Genomic DNA, 17,499 nt, shown 5'->3' with positions numbered 1-17,499 from the left:
GATCGATGAAAGCAAGAATTGATTTTTTGTAAAGATAAGCAGAATTAGCAAACCTTAGCTACAGTAAGAAACGAAAAAAGACCCAAATATATAACATCAGAAATGAAAAAGGAGACATTACAGCTGATACCACAGAAATATAATGGATCATAAGAGACTATTATGGAACATCTCTATGCCAACAAATTGCATAACCTATAAATGCATAAATTCCTAGGCACATAGACTCTAACATGAATCATGAAGAAATAGAAAATTGGAACTAACCAATAGCAAATAAAGAGATGAAAACAGTAATAAAGACCCCCATCAAAGGAAAGCCCAGTACCTGATGACTTCACTGTACTCGAAAAAAAATTTAAAGAGAAGGGAATACTTTCAAACTCATTTTATGAGGCCAGCATTACTCTGATACCAAACCCAGAAAAGGACACTATAAGAAAAAAAACAAAAAACAGATTATAGGCCAATGTCCTTTGTGACTATCCTTGCCAAAATACTAACAAACTGAATTTAACTACACATTAAAAGGATCATTCACCACAGTCAAGTGGAATTTATTCCTGGGATGCAAGGATGGTTCCACATATACAAATCAATAAATAGGATACACCACATTGATAGAATGAAGGACAAAAAACATATTCTTATCTCAATACATTTGCAGCAAAAGGATTTGACAGAATTCAGGCTTTCACCAAATTAGGTATTGAAGAAATGTACCTCTCTACCAATAAAGGCCATATATGATATGAATTGGGTTAACATTCAATTTAGTGGCAAAAACTTGAAACCTTTTCCTCTAAGACCATTTCAGTCTGCTTGGGCTGCTGTAAGAAAATACCTTAGACTCAGTAACGTATTATCAAAAGAATTTTTTTACAGTCTGGAGGCTGGGAAGTCCAAGACCAAGTTGTCAGCAGATTCAGTGTCAGGTGAGGACTTGTTCTTTGCCTCATGTTGGTGTTTTCTGCCTCTCATCTCACATGGTGGACAGGGAAAACAAGTTTCCTCAGGCCTTTTTAATAAGGGTATTAATCTCATGATAAAGGTGGAGCCTAATCACCTAATTGTCTCCAAAGGCCCAACCTCTTAAGGCCACCACATTGGGAATTGGGTTTTAACATATGAATTTTGAGGACATTGTTCAGATCATACCACCTATTCTGACCATTCTATTCAACATATACTGGAATTGCTAGACAGGTTTGTTAGGCGTAAAAATAAATAAGAGAGAAAAAGAAAGGCAAGAAAAGAAGAAAGGAAGAAAAGAAAGACAAACAAGAAAGAAGAGAGAGGAAGAGGAAGGGAGGGAGGGAAGGAAGGAAGGAAGAAAAAGAAAAGAATAGGAAGGGAGGAGGGAAAGGGGAAGAGAGAGGAAAGAAAAGAAAAAAGCATCCAAATCAGGGAAAGGAAGAAGTTAAATTTTCTTTGCAGATGACATCTTAGAGATAGAAAACTGTAAAGACCCCATCAAAACAATGTTAGAAATACATTAGTTAGAGTTTCAGGATATAAAATCAATCTACAAAGATCTGTATTATTTCTATACACTAATATTAAGCTGTCCAAAAGAAACCATCCTACTTAAAATGGTAAAATACTTAGGAATAAATTTAACCATGGTGGTGAAAGATCTGTACACCAACAACTAAACATTGATGAAAAAATGGAAAAAGAGACAAATGGAAAAACATCCTGTGTTCATGGATTGGAAGAATTGTTAAAATGTCCATACCACCCAAAGCAATCTACAAATTCCATATAATTATTATCAAAATTCCACTGGTATTTTCCATAGAAATGGGAAAAAAATTCTAAAATTTATGTAAAACCAAGCAAGACCCCACGAACCAAAGCAACTTTGAGCAAAAAGAACAAAGCTGGAGGCACCTTATTACCTGACTTCAAAATACATTAAGAAAACTATAATAATCAAAACAGCATGCTACTGGAATTAAAAGCACACATATACTTATGAAACGGAATAGAGAGCCTAGAAATAAATCCATGCATTTATGGCCAATTATTCTTTAACAAAGATGCTATGAGCACACAATGAGGAAGGGATAACCTTTTCAACAGTGTTGGGAAAATTGGTTATCTACATATCAAAGAATGAAATTGGACCCTTATCTTACCCCAAATTCACACATCAACTTGAGGTGATTGAAGACTTCAACATGAGACCTGAAACTGTAAAACTACTAGAGTAAAACAGAGAAAAAGCTTCTCGACATTGGTGTTGGCAAATGTTTTTTGGATATGCACTCCAAAGCACAGGTAACAAAAGCAAAAGTAGACAAATGAAATTGCATCAAACTAAAAAGGTTTGACACAGCAAAAGAAACAGCAGAGTGAAGAGACAACCTATGAATCGGAGAAAATATTTGCAAACTATACATCTGAAAAGGGGGGATTTCCAAAGTACATATGGAAGTTAAACAACTCAATAGTAAGAAAACAAATAACCTGATTAAAAAATGGGCAAAGGGGCCAAGGAGGCGTAGGCTGGTGGATTGCTTGAGCTCAGGAATTTGAGACCAACTTGGGTAACATGTCAAAACGCCGTCTTTACAAAGAAATACAAAAATAGCCAGGCATGGTGGTATGCACCTGCAGTTCCAGCTACTCAGGAGACTGAGATGGGAAGATCACTTGAGCCCAGGAGGTTGAGGTTGCAGTGAGCCAAGATCGCGCCACTGCACTCCATCCTGGGTGACAGAGTGAGACCCTGAATCAAAAAAAAAAAAAAAAAAAAGTATACAAATGACCAAGACACAGCTGAGAAAGTGCTCAACATCACTAATCATCAGGGAAATACCCATTAGAACTACAGTGAGATACCATCTCCACCTATTAAAATGGGTATTACAAGAAAGACAAAGAATAACAAATGTTGGAGAGGATACAGATAAAAGGAAACTCTTGTACACTGTGGGAATGTAAATAAGCACAGATATTACAGAAAATGGTAAGGAGGTTTCTCTGGAAATTTAAAATAGAATTACCATATGACCCAATAATCCTACTTCTGAGTATATATCAAAAGGAAATTAAATCAGTATGTTGAATTGACACCTGCACTCTCATGTTGATACTCATTTACAGTGGCCAAAGTATGCAGTCAAACTGTGACCACTGACAGATGAATAGATAAGGAAAATGTAGTGTGTGTAGGTGTGGATGTCAGGAGGAGTAAGTTCTGGAGATTGTCAGCATGGTGACTGTAGTTAATAATAACATACTGTATTGAGTCCCTGACTTATGATGGCTCAACTTACAATTTTTCAACTTTAAGTTGAGTTTATTGAGACATAATTGAATGCATTTCTTTTCTTTTTGTTTTGTTTTGAGATGGAGTCTTGCTTTGTCACCCAGGCTGGAGTCCAGTGGTACGATCTTGGCTCCCTGCAACCTCTACCTCCCAGGTTCAAGCAATTCTTCTGCCTCAGCCTCCCCAGTAGCTGGGATTACAGGCACCTGCCACCACACCTGGCTAGTTTTTATATTTTTAGTAGAGATGGGATTTTGCCATGTTCTCCAGGCTGGTCTTGAACTCCTGACCTTAGGTGATCCACCTGCCTTGGCCTCCCAAAGTGCTGGGATTACAGGCATTAGCCACTGCGCCTGACCAATTCAATGCATTTTGACTTACGATATTTTCTATGTTCTTACCATAAAAAATGTTAAATGTTCCTACCATAGAAAAATTATATGAGGCAACGGATATGTTAATTAGCATGGTTTAATCTTATACAATGTGTACATATAGGACAGCATCATGTTAATATATAAATATGTATACCATAAATATGTAATATTTTTGTAATTTGAATCTTAATAAAGCTAAAAATGATTTTTAAAAAGCATGAATCCCAATGTTAAGCTTCCATAGACAAATCTAAATACTACAAATATTGTTTGTTTGTAAAAGTTTTTTTATAGAATTCATATTAACTTTTTAAAATACTTCTATCTTTTATTTTAGATTTATGGCATACGTATGCAGGCTTGTTACATGTATATATTCCATGATACTGAAGTTTGGGGTCTGATTGATCCCATCGTCCAGGTAGTGAGCATAATACACAAGTTAGCTTTTCAACCCTTACCCACCCCACTTCCTCTCCCCTCCGTTAGTCCCCAGTGTCTGTTGTTGCCATCTTTATGTCTATGTTTAATATTTAGCCCCCACTTATAAGTGAGAACATGCAGTATTTGGTTTTCTGTTACTGTGATTAGCACTGTTTTTAAAAATAAATTTTCATAGTTGTAAAAAAAAAAATCACAACTCATGAAAATGTGTACTTTCGACGTAACATGCTTCTTGGATTCCAAAATGCACCTTTTTATCACATTTTAATGTTTCTAATAGTGAGATATACCTTATACAGTTACGTACAATTTCTTTTTTTGAGTCAGAGTCTTGCTGTGTTGCCCAGGGTGGAGTGCAGTGGCACAATCATGACTCACTGCAGCCTCAACCTCCTGGACTCAAGGGATTTTCTCAACTCAGCCTCCCTAGTATCTGGGACTACAGGTATGCACCACCATGCCTGGCTAATTTTTCTATTTTTTGTAGAGGCAGGTTTTTGCTGTGCTGCTTAGTCTAGTCTCAAACTCCTTAGCTCAAATGATCTGCTTGCCTCAGCCTACCGAAGTGCTGGTATTACAGGCGTGAGCCACTGTGCCTGGCCAGATGTATACAATTAATATTATATTATTTTCCCACTTCAGGGAATTATGTTATGAAATTGATGGTATTTAAAATTTATGTCATCTTTAGCACTGAGGAAATGCAGTATTCCAAATTTATGCATGTAAGCATCAGGATCATTTAAAATAGCATATTGCATAATATTAAGATTGTCAGAAATATTTTTCATTTAATGTCTAGTGATATTTTAAAAATGTAATTCGTTCTGTTACAGCATTTTAAAATGTAAATTTGTGTGTATATTTGGCATTTAGGGGAATGATGTCAATGTAATGTAGATTTTTACACACTTTGTGTGTATATCCACAATGTGGGTTGTTTCCAGATTACTTCAAACATGTTAGTGTTTTGAAATGATGAAGATCAAGCTTTTCTCAACTAAAGAGGAATTCTTAGCAGTATCTGAAGGTCTAAACAAAATGCTAAAAATCCTGTAGAAATATCTTCCTGTAGCTCAATAAGTTGCTGGTTTATTGGCTATACATTTTTCTGTGTTTACTAAGCTTTAAAGATATTTTGCTTGTGTTAAAAAGAAATTGATTAATGAAAAATGCTGTCTCTAGAAGATATTTTTAATTTTTGTTAAACTGGTTTCTATTAGAACTAATGTCTTCAAGGATGCACATCAAAAAAAGAAGCATGAGACCCGGAATATGAAGCTTTAAATGTGGGCTGCTTTATTTTAGGTACAAATGCCAGTGGAAACTTTCAATTTTTATAATAATCATTATTGTTTTGTTAGGGCTCAGATTTAAAAGTTCCTTAGGTATTGTGTGGTCTGCCACTAACGATCTTCACAATAAGTCTAGCTGTTTTTATTTTGCAGAATATGAGGTTATACAGAAGGGCGTATATTGTGTTAGAGTAGGAATGCCTGTACTTGATTCTGGCTTGGTGGTAGTCGTCTTTTTGATTAATAAAGGTAGTTTTGATTTTTATCCTGTTTCTTTTCAAGACCCATTATAGTGTTTGGCAGGCCCATCGCTAGCTCATTTGTGTGCATTAGGAAAATATTTTCCTTCCACTGAGCAGATGTAGATTTGCAATGGCAGGGTTTGGAGTACAAAACTCTTGTTGGATTTTACTTGCCCCTTCATCCAGGCCCATGTACAGTTTAGTTTGAAAACACTACATGGTTGCCTGGCTTCCTGAACAAAAGTGACACATGCACATACATACACATAATGCTCATTGAACAGTGAAATTGTTTCTTTAGCAAATAAATGTTTTGATTAGTTTAACATTTATTTACAGTATTTCCTTTTAAAAAATATGTCCTTATTTGTCAATGTTTGTTGTTACACAAAGATTTTACAAACATATTTAAGACTATTTTACAGGCTATAACTTTCAAATTCTTTCCATACAAGAGAAGAGGTGTGGTAGCGATAGAGTGCATAAATATTTCCCAATCTCTCCTTTTTTTTCTTTTTTTCTTTGGGGGGTGGGAGGATAGCTAATAAGAGAACAAGACTAAATTTGCCCATCCCTTGCATGAATTATTTTTAATTAATACTGAAAATTTCAGTTTAGGCAGTTGACACTAGGTTCTGCCAGAGTTCTAGGCAGAATTGCGTAAGATCTCAAGATGTGTTTACTCCATTTATTCTTCTTTTTTGGAACCCTTTTTAAGTTCCAATCTCAGATAGTCCTTGGACATCCTCAACTGTACCTTTTAATGTGGTTTATTTTCATGCCAGAATTCCTAGAGGTCACAACTGTATAGTTATTTTTTTGTTTTTGTTTGTTGTTTACTTCATGAATGTGTGCATATGTGTGTCTATATTGTGTGTGTACAACTTGATAGAGTATGTAAGTTATTAACATATGTCAATAAGGCTCATCTTAAAGACAATGAACATTTTAAATGAGAGCTTGTTAACCCAAATGATCCTAATAGTATGAAATATTTTTGAGGGAGGAATATGTTATTTAAGGTATATGTTAAGCCGTTATAACAAGGAGAACTCAACATAAATATACATAATTTATTTTTCTCTCATTTAACTGTCAAGAATTAGATACACTTTACAGGATTTAGCAGAGACCTTTTGGCTTTGCTGTTCCTTAGGATGCTGCCCTTGCCTGCATTGTTGAGAGTCACTGGTACTTCATTTCATTTCCATATTCAGTCATTTTTAATGGTAAACCCAATCATTGATAATGGCCAGACCTAGAAGTTGTGCACATAATTTTGGCTCACGTTCTATTTTCAAGGACTTTGTTGTATAGTCAGACCTAACTGCAAGTAAGGCTGGGAAAAATAAGGTCTCTAAGCTGAGCTGCTGGGGCTCAGCTGAAACCCAAGGAACTCTATTATCCAAAAAGTATAGGAGGATGGACGTTAGGGGAAAACAAGAAGTCTATTCAGTTTGCCTCTTTGGCTACCCAAATGTCCATGTACCTCTTTCTCGTTCATAAAACATACCATCTTCTCAAGGATGATAACCCAAAGTCACATTCATTGGGTAAAGTCCTCTGTATCAGGTTTGTATGTGGTTCATCTTGATGTGGTAACCAATGAACTAATAGACAAGTTTCCTAATTTTCTTGACCTCTTGCTTGTATGATGGTATAGGAACAAGGAAAATTCCCACTGGGAAAAAAAAAGAATGGGTCATATATGATAGTTCCTATTCCTTACAATAATACACTTCTTGCTCTGGCAGTGGAGTAAGGTCTTGCTTAATTTTGCTTTCTGAGATAAATTCCCTTGTCTTTTGTCTTTCATTGTCCCTGACCTTGCTCTTTGGGAATTACTCTTTGTCCATGATTCTTTGCGACTGTGTCTAACATGGGTGTTAGTGTACTCTTATTGGAGACACCACTGCATTTTCACCCTACTTTCTATTGGTGCGGATTTGGTTCCCAGGGACAGTCTCTGTTAGGCCTGTGGTGGTATTTTGCTAATCGAGTTCCCTCCGAAATGTAGGTTTCCATTCTCTTTTCTTCCTGTCAGTTATATGTGAAAATATCACAGCCAAAGATCTCATTTGGACATAGTTGTTAAACCTACACACTTATTAATTTACTAGTTATATTCCTCAGACTATCCACCTCTCCCTCAATTTGATAACTGCCTTAGTGTAATGGCTACCCTACACATGCTCTAACAAAGCTTTAAAGTAAGCTGAAGTTTAAGAAGTTGAACAGCAAGTAATATAATAACCTGTCAGAACAGAATTGATCACTCTTTAAGGAAGACCACAAAATCCACACATTCAACAACATAATATTCATAGTACCCTTAATATGTATATTTATATAAAACCTACTAGATGTGTGTATGTGCATATGTGTGTATTCGACTATTAGGCATGCAAAGAAGCAGAGAAAAATCATTAATGGAAACTGACCTGGAAATGATAGTGATCATGAAATTAGTAGACAAAGAGCTTAAAATATCTGTTGTAAATATGCTCAAGGACTTAAGAGTAAAATGTGAACATAATGAAATAAATCGAACATATAAAGAACCATTGAACTTTCAAAAGCTAAAAATATCTGAAATGAAAACTACTTCAGCTAACAAGAGAATAGACATTCAGAAGAAGTGGTTAATAAAAATCACTGCTGACTTCTCACTAGAAGGTATGTAAGCCAGAAAAATGGAATGATATATTTAAAGTGCTGAAAGGTGGGGAAAAAAATCAGTCTAAAATTCTCTGCCCAGTGAAATATTTTAAAAAACAGACACAAAATGACATTTCCAGATAAGTAAAAATAGAAGTTGTCAGTATACGTGCACTAAAGAAATTTTAAAAGATCTTCAGGCTGAAGGAAAAGCATACTGGGTAAAAACTGAGATTTACATAAAGGAAAAAAGAAATGTTAAGAAACGGTAAATATGTGGGTCTGAAATATGTAGATTTTAAATCACACATTTCCACATAACTCGTGAATGAAGAAGTCACAAGAAACTTAAAATGTTTTGAACTGAATAATACTAGAAACATGACATATCAGAATTTGAGGGATGCAGGTACTAAATTACTGAAGTAGTGCTGTATGGCTGTACATGTTTATATTAGGAAAGGAGAATAGTGTAGTCTGTGGTCTAAGTCTCCTACTTAAGAAGCAATAAAAATAATACTAAATTAAACCCAAAGCAAATAGAAGGAAAAGATGATAAAGTTTGGATATTCACAGATTATAAAACATAAAAACAATGGAGAGAATTACAAACTGCTAGCAAATTATTTAGGAAAATACTAACAGCAGGAAGAAGGAAAAATATCACTATAGGTGTTCCGGCATTGTAGAATAATTGGGGAATACAAACCATTCTCTGTATTCCCAGGCTCTTTATCTGTGTATCAAGTAACTATGAATGGAAATAGTCAAGAAAAATATAAAATAATGCAATAATAAAAAATAAGAATTAAAAAGAGTATAACAATTGTTTGTATTAGGTATTATAAGCAATATTTACATTGTATTAGATATAAGCAATCTAGAAATCAAAGTATACAATAGAGTATATGTAGCTTATATGCACATGCACGTCATTTTATATAAGGGACTTGACCATTTCCACAGATTTTGGTATCCTCAGGGGATCGTGGAACCAATCCTCCATGGATACTAAGGGATCACTGTATAATGAACAACTACATGCCAATAAATTCAACAATTTAAGCTACATAGGCTAATCGACCAAACTGACACAATGAGAAATAGAAAACCTGAAAAACCGTACGTTAAAAAGAAAAATTAATAATTATAAACTTTCCCACATAGAAAACTTGTGACCCAGATGGCTTCACTGGTTAATTTTATTGAAACTCAAGGAATAAATCATTCCAGTCCTACATAAACTCCTTCAGAAAATCAAGGAGGAAGGAATACTTCTCATTTTATGAGGGTAGCATTAGCTTGATTCCAAAACCAAATATGACAAGAAAACAGCAGATCCATATCTTCTTTGACTATAGATACAAAGAGAAATCCTAAATGAAGTAGCAAATAGGGTCTAGCAAACTGTAAAAATTCATCATGACCAAATGAGTTCATACCAGGAGGTCAAAACAAAGATGTAAGTTTGTGATGCCGACAAGTAATTAGTACCAAGAGAAATTACATTCAAAACCACTTAAGTTTAAATAGCTTGTACTTATTTCTTTTAGCAAGCTTAAGTGGTGGCTGAAAGCAAGCAAGGATGGGAATTGAAGTCATAATGCTACCTTTCTGGGGAATGAGTGATCTCTCACTGACCAGTTGGTCTCCACTCACCAATGTCTTTGATCTTTACTAGAGACGGGGACCCCACATTATGGTCAGCATGTGGTGGTTTGTGATCAGTTTTGCATACTCTAGAAAGATTCAGGGAGTCAATGGCAGACCAGGCTTTTATATGCTAACTGGGGAGTTGGGACACTCTGAATATGCTGGTGCATTAGTTATATGCTAATTGGTTACACTGTAAGTTATGTAAACCATTAACATTGATTATATAAGTTGTTTACATAAAATGTTTGACTTTGGGGTATAACATGTTGATCTTGTTTGAGCAAGTTAGCCATATATTTATCTGTAACATCTTAATTATTAACAATCTTACTTTTTTTAGAAAAACATGTTTTCTAGGAAGGAAACATTTTTGTTTACCACTTATAAGCATAGCAAACATGTTTTATTCCTCCTATTAAAATGTAGGATAAGTTACCCTCTACAGAAAATTTATTTCAGGCCGGGCTTGCTGGCTCATGCCTGTAATCCAAGCACTTTGGGGGCCGAGGCGGGTAGATCACTTGAGGACAGGAGTTGAAGCCCAGCTTAGCCAATGTAGTGAAACCCTGTGCCTACTAAAAATACAAACAATTAGCTGGGTGTGGTGGTACATGCCTGTAATCTCAGCTACTCAGGAGGCTGAGGCACAAGAATCACTTGAACCTGGGAGGTGGAGGTTGCAGTGAGGAGAGATCGCACCACTATACTCCAGCCTGGGCGACAGACCAAAACTCTGTCTCAAAAAAAAAAAGAAAATTTATTTCATATATCACAAAGCGTCCGATGTGATTTGGTTTACTTAAATTTAATCTGGTATTGCTATTTTTCTATATGAGTATAATTTAGTGTAGTATATGAACATAACAATGATTTTTATAATCCTAACTTGAGTATCAGAATATCTTTACCAGAAGTACAATAATATGAGTTCTATGACATTTTTTTCTGTTATATTTCATTATTCACTAATCATCAATATTATAGCCAAACCAAATTGCATATTATAGGGGAATTTTCCTACTGGAGCAATACTTAATGTTTAAGATCATCTTTGATTGCCCTATGCTTACTTCTAGGCCATACTTCTGCAAGTCCTATCAACTTTAAAATGAACCTTGAATCTGTCCTTTTATCTACATATCTTTGTCTCCCCTCCCCTTCCCAGTCAAAGCCATTTTTATATTCAGTGTTTTAGAATAGGCTATATTTAGTGTTACAAATTAGCGTCCTAATCTCAGTGGTTTCACACAGCAGAGGTGTACTGCGGCTTACATAAAGTCCAGTGTGATCTAGGCTATTCTCCTCCTCCATTTTGTAGCTATATTATCTGCACTCATGGTTTTGAAGATCCTCAGGTGACCTGGAAATGACAGTGTCACTTTTGCTTATAGCCCATTTGGTCAGAACTAGTCAAATGGCTCCAACGTAAATGCATAAGCCTGGGAAGTGTAGGGTGGCACGTGAAATATTTGGAGATCACAATGATCTGTACCACACCCAGATTATTATAGGTAACATCTTAGTTGTTTTCCTTACTTTCTTTCATTTCCTACTACAGTGCTTTCTCCACCTAGTAGCCAAAGTTCTTGGAAAAAAAAAAAAGATTGTTACCACCTTCCCAGCAGTTTCCACTTTGTTTTAAAATCCAAACATTTTATCCTCACCTGTGCAAAATACTACGTGCTAGGGCACTTGCCTTCTCTAATTTCATGACTGGCATTTAGTGTTGCTAACTGTTATCTATGAATAGTGTATTTTGAATAGGCATTTTATTTTGTCCACAGTTATGAAAATGTGATTTTTAAGTGTCAAATTTATGAAACCACAGTAATGACTATAAACAATACATAATAATACCAAGAGAAATCGTCAATCATATGGTGTCTTTAATCACATTGTATGCAATTAGAATCCTTAAAAACAGCAGCCTTTCAGAAATATTGATATAATGTAAGATCCTGTTATAGTGAATGAATTCTATATAGCAAAACCATAATAATTGTGTTCTGTTTATCTGACAGCAAATGATCTCTTAGAATAAATATTTTCTCCGATTAAAGATTATTTGAAAGATATTCCATTATGGTCCAGTGCATTTTAAAAAATTAATAAACTATTTTTTAGAGCAGTTTTAGGTTCACAGCAAAACTGAGTGGGAAATACAAAGAGTTCCCACATATTCCCTGTTCCCACATACTACAAACGCACAACCTTTCCCACTGTTAATATCCCACACCAGAGTGGTGTATTTGTTACAATTGATGAACCTACATTAACACGTCATTGTCACCCAGAGGTCATTATTTACATTAGTCTTCACTCTTGGTGTTCTACAGTCAGTGGGTTTTGACAATAAATGAATTTTTAGATAAGTTTTTTATAAAGTTTATATGTTGTCATTAAGTCATTGTTGCCCTACAGTTATATCCTCAGTTTCTGTCAGTTTTTTTTTTTTTTTTTTTTTGTGGCAATCTGCATCTCCTAATTAAATATCACACACATATGCTACCCATAATCCCCAATAATTTTTCTCTAGCTGTAGTGCTCTTGCCAAATGACAGAGGTACTAGGAGGAGCTAGGAATCAACCCTTATTTTTAAATATGCATGAAAGAAAGGCTTTATATAAATTCTTTGTGATCTCTAGGTTGTGAATCCTAGGAATCAGATTTTTAATGAACTGTTTATCTTAACAAATATTTTAAGGTCTATATATTTGGTATGCTTATTTGAAATGTAGCAGAGCATTTATATTTTTTATAATTTTTGATGGTTTTTAAAAAATGATTTGAGTAGTTAGCTAATAATGATGCCTATTTTAGCAAATAAAAATTACTTATAGTAAAATTGAATGTGCTGCAGTTTATTACATGGACTTAGATTTAGCACCATTCAAATGGATTGTCTGGTACTTGACATCTACTTACATGTAAGTTTTATGTAACAGTTTTTACATGGTGTTTGCATTGTCATTCACGTTTCCTTTTCTTTGCTGATTTATCCCTGTTTAAGACCTTCTGCATTGATAAAGAATTGAGTAGCAGAGGAATTATCCTACTACAGGGTATGTAATATTTAATGAAAACGGGTATTTGTGGGGTGGAAAGGTAAGAAAATTAAATCTTTTTCTTTGATAAGAAGTCAATCTGCCATTCTGTCTTCCTGTAATTACATGTTGTAGAAAGGAAATTTGCTTTTATTATGGGAGGTAAGGAATTATTAAGCAGTGTCTGTGAAACTTGATTGCTTTTGTACTTTGAGTAACAGCGTTTGTTTTGTTCACAGTAACTGTAGTACTGAATGGAAGTGGCTTGTAGACAGAGCACGAGTTGGCAGCCGGTGGACTTGGCTTCAAGCCCAGATTTCAGACCTAGAATGCAAAATCCAACAACTAACAGACATTCACAGGCAAATTCGTGCCTCCAAGGTATTGTCTGTCTGTGTTCTTCTACTTTTGTTGAAAATTGTTAATGTTTTCATTCCTTCTCATTTCATCACAAAAATAATTGTTACAAGGTTTTATAAGAATGTAGCCAGTTTATGTCAAAATGTTTGGTATATTAGTTATTATAAATTGAAGCTATCTTTGTAATGGCTTTTTGTATTTAAGATCATTTTATCATACTTTTTGAGCAATTCAGAACTTCCTTATTGGATTCCAGTTAATGTAAGTGATAAACTTGTTTTCAGATTTCTAAATCATAAAATACATATAACAAAAACCTTACCATCTTAACCATTTTTGAGTGTATAGTTGTTATTAAATACATTCGTAATGTTATTCATGTGCCACTATCCATCTCCATAACTCTTTTTACCTTTTAGAACTGAAGCTCTGTACCCATTAAATAATAACTACCCACTTTCCTCTCTCCTCAACCCCTGGCAACTATGTCTGTCTCTTATGATTTTGACTATTTTAAGTACCTCATATAAGCAGAATCATAACAGTTTTTGTCTTTTTGTGGCTAGCTTATTTCACTAGCATAATGTTCTCAAGTTTCATAAATATTGTAGCATATATTAGAATTTCTTTCCTTTTTAAGATTAATAATTTATTGTATGTATATACCACATTTTGCTTATTCAGTCATCCGTTGATGGACACTTGGGTTGCTTCCAGTTTTTAGCTATTGTGAGCATGCTGTGAACATGGATATTAAAATATCTCTTTGAGACGCTGTTTTCAATTCTTTGGGGTAAACACCCACAAGTGGAATTGCTGGATCATATGGTAACTCTATTTTTAATTTTTTTGTGAATCTACCATACTCTTTCTCACAGTGGCTATACCAGTTAACATTTCCACCAGCAGTACACAAGGTTCAAATTTCTCCAGATTCTTGCTAACATTTATTTTCTGTTTATTTTATAGTAACCATCCTAATGAGTGTGAGATGGTATCTCATTTTACTTTTGATTTGCATTTGCCTAATGATTAGTGATGTTGAACATCATTTCATGTGTTACTGGCTTGGCTTTTGGATATCTTCTTTGGAGAAGTACTTATTCAAGTCCTTTGCCCATTTTTGAATGGGGTTGCTTGCTTGTTTATTTTCTTGTTGCGTTTTAATTCTATATGTATTGTGGATATTAATTTCTTATCAGATATATGATTTATAAATATTTTTCCTATTCTGTGTGTTGCTTTTTTTTTTTTTGAGGCAGAGTCTTGTTCTGTCACCCGGGATGGAGTACAGTAGTGTGATCACTGCTCACTGCAGCCTTGACCTCCCAGGCTCAAGCAATCCTTCCACCTCAGACTCCCAAGTAGCTGAGACTAGAGGCTCGTGCCACCATGACTGGCTAAGTTTTTGATTTTTTGTAGAGATGGGATCTCCCTCTGTTGCCCAGGCTGGTCTTGAACTCTAGACTCAAATGATCCCCGAACCTCGGCCTCTCAAAAAGTGCTGGTATAACAAATGTGAGCTCCTGTGCTCGGCCTTGTTCATTGCATTTTTACTCTGTTGATAGGAAATTATCTTTTCCTGCCCAAATTTTCGAAATTTTTCTGAAGTCCCATTTGTCTACTTTTTCTTTTATTACCTGTGCCCTTGATGTCATATCTAATAAATCATTGCTAAATCTAATGTCATGAAGCACTTACCCTATATTTCTTCTTAGGGTTTTATAGTTTTAGGTTTTACATTGAGGCCTTTGATCCGTTTTGTGTTAATTTTTGTGTATGGTGTTAGGTAAGGGTCCAGTTTCATTCGTTTTCATTCAGATATTCAGGTTTACCTGGTTGAAAAGACTGTTTTTCCATTGAATGGCCTTGGATTGGAACCTTTGTCAAAAAACATTTGACCATATATGTTAGGATTTATTTCCGGGTTGTCTATTCTATCCCATTGGGATATAGGTCTGTCTTTATGCCAGTACCACATGGGTTTTTTTGTTTTTGGTTTTTAATTTCTTTTCTCCTTTTTTTTTAAAATAGAGACAGAGTTTCCCTATATTCAAGACGAGGCTGGTCTTGAACTCCTGGGTTCAGGCCATCCTCTCACCTCAGCCTCCTAAAGTGCTAGGATTATAGGCATGAGCCACCATGCCTGGCCAGTATCACATTGTTTTGATTTCTGTAGTTTTGTAGTAATTTTTGAAATCAGGACATGTGAGTCTTCCAGATTTGTTATTTGTTTATATATATTTTTGAGATAGAGTCTCAGTATGTTGCCAAGGCTGGAGTGCAATGGCGTGACATGAGCTCACTGCAACCTCCACCTTCCAGGCTCAAGTGATTTTCATGCCTCAGCCTCCTGAGTAGCTGGGATTACAGGCATGCACCACCATACCCAGCTAATTTTTGTGTTTTTAGTAGAGACGGGATTTCGCCATGTTGGCCAGGCTAGTCTTGAACTCCTGGCCTCAAAGTGATCTGCCTGCCTCAGCATCCCAAAGTGCTGGGATTACAGGCGTGAGCCACCGAGCCCAACTCTAGATTTGTTTTGTTGTTGTTGTTGTTGTTGTTGTTGTTGTTGTTTTTGATGTTGTGTTGGCTTTGAGGTCTCATGAGATTTTGTATGACCTTTAGGATAAGTTTTTTCTGTCTATAAAAAGAGTTGTGGAGATTTAGATAGGGATGCACTGAAACTCTAGATTGCTTTGAGTAGTTTTGACATCTTAACAACATTAAGTCTTTCAATCCATGAGTGTGGGTTGTGTTTCCATTTATTTATATCTTCTTTAATTTCTTTCAGCAATGTTTTGTAGTTTGTACAAGTCTATCAACTCCTTGGTTATTTATTATATTCTGAAGTGTTTTATTCTTTTTGATTCTCTTGTAAATATAATTGTTTTTGTGACTTTCTTTGCAGATTGTTCATTGTTAGTATATAGAAATGCACCTGACTTCTGTGTCATGCCACTCACTCCTGACCTGTAAGGTTTCCCACTGAAAAGTCTGCTACCAGACATTTTGGAGCTCCATTGTATATTGTTTCTTTTCTTGCTACTTTTTGAATCCTTTCTTTATTCCTTCCCTTTGGGAGTTTGATTATTAAAACTACTTGAGGTAGTTTTCTTTGGATTAAATTTTCTTCGCGCCCTATAACCTTCTTGTACTTGAATATTGATATCTTACTCTAGATTTGGGAAGTTCTTTGTTATTATCCATTTAAATATATTTTCTATGCTGATCTCTTTCTCTTCCTCCTCTTTAAGGCCAGTATCTTAGGTTTGCCCTTTTGAGGGTATTTTTTGGATCTGGTAAGTGTGCTTTATTATTTTTTATTCTTTTTTCCTTTGTCTCTTCTGATGGTATATTTTCACATATCCTGTCTTCAAGCTCACTAATTTTCTTCTTTTTGGTTAATCCTGTTGTTAAGAGACTCTATCTAGTGCAGTCTTCAGAATGTCAAGTGCATTTTTCAGCTCCAGAATTTCTGCTTGTTTCTTTTCAACTGTTTCAGTTTCTTTATTAAATTTATCTGATAGGATTCTGAATTCCTTCTCGTGTTACCTTAGATTTCATTGAGCTTTCTCAAAACAGCTATTTTCAGTTCTCTGTCTGAAAGATCACATATCCCTGTCTCTCTGGCATTGGTCTTTGGTGCCCTATTTAGTCCATTTGATGAGGCCATGTGTTCCTGGGTGTTCTTTATACTCGTAGATGTTCATCTGTGTCTGGACATTGAAAAGTTAGGTATTTATTAGTCTTTGCAGTGTACACTAATTTGTACCAGTCCTTCTTGAGAATGCTTTCCAGATATTCAAACAGGCTTGGGTGTTGTGATCTAAGTCATTGGTCACTGCAGTCATATCCCCAACTTTAGTAACGCTGCATCTTTTGTAGACTCATAGAGGTACTACCTCAGTAGTCTCGGGTAAGATCCAAAAGCATTCTCTGGATTACCAGTCAGAGACTCTTGTTCTCTTCCCTTACTTTCCCCCAGGGAAACATAGTCTCACCCTCTGTACTGAGCTGCTTGGAGCTAGGAGAGGCATGACACAAGGACCACTGGGACTGCACAGGGTCAGATCCGAAGACAGCACAGCACTGGTCTCACCTAAGGCCCACAATGACCACTACCTGGCTATCGTCTGTGTCTC

The 17,499-nt window shown here is 35.4% G+C and overlaps 1 protein-coding gene across 6 annotated transcripts in view; it reads left to right on the top strand.

Moving 5' to 3' along the window:
• The window catches only part of KANSL1L (KAT8 regulatory NSL complex subunit 1 like), a 140,013-nt gene that overhangs the window by 29,600 nt on the left and 92,914 nt on the right, over positions 1 to 17,499 (top strand). For all 6 annotated transcript variants that reach the window (XM_021923942.2, XM_021923944.2, XM_021923941.2 and 3 more), the window contains exon 3: positions 13,234 to 13,375. In XM_021923942.2, coding sequence (XP_021779634.2) covers positions 13,234 to 13,375 — 142 coding nt within the window. The remainder of the gene's footprint in view (positions 1 to 13,233; positions 13,376 to 17,499) is intronic.

The sequence above is a fragment of the Papio anubis genome, chromosome 10 (genome assembly GCF_008728515.1).
Source record: "Papio anubis isolate 15944 chromosome 10, Panubis1.0, whole genome shotgun sequence".
Lineage (NCBI taxonomy): Eukaryota > Metazoa > Chordata > Mammalia > Primates > Cercopithecidae > Papio > Papio anubis.
This window is presented reverse-complemented; position numbering and strand designations above follow the sequence as displayed.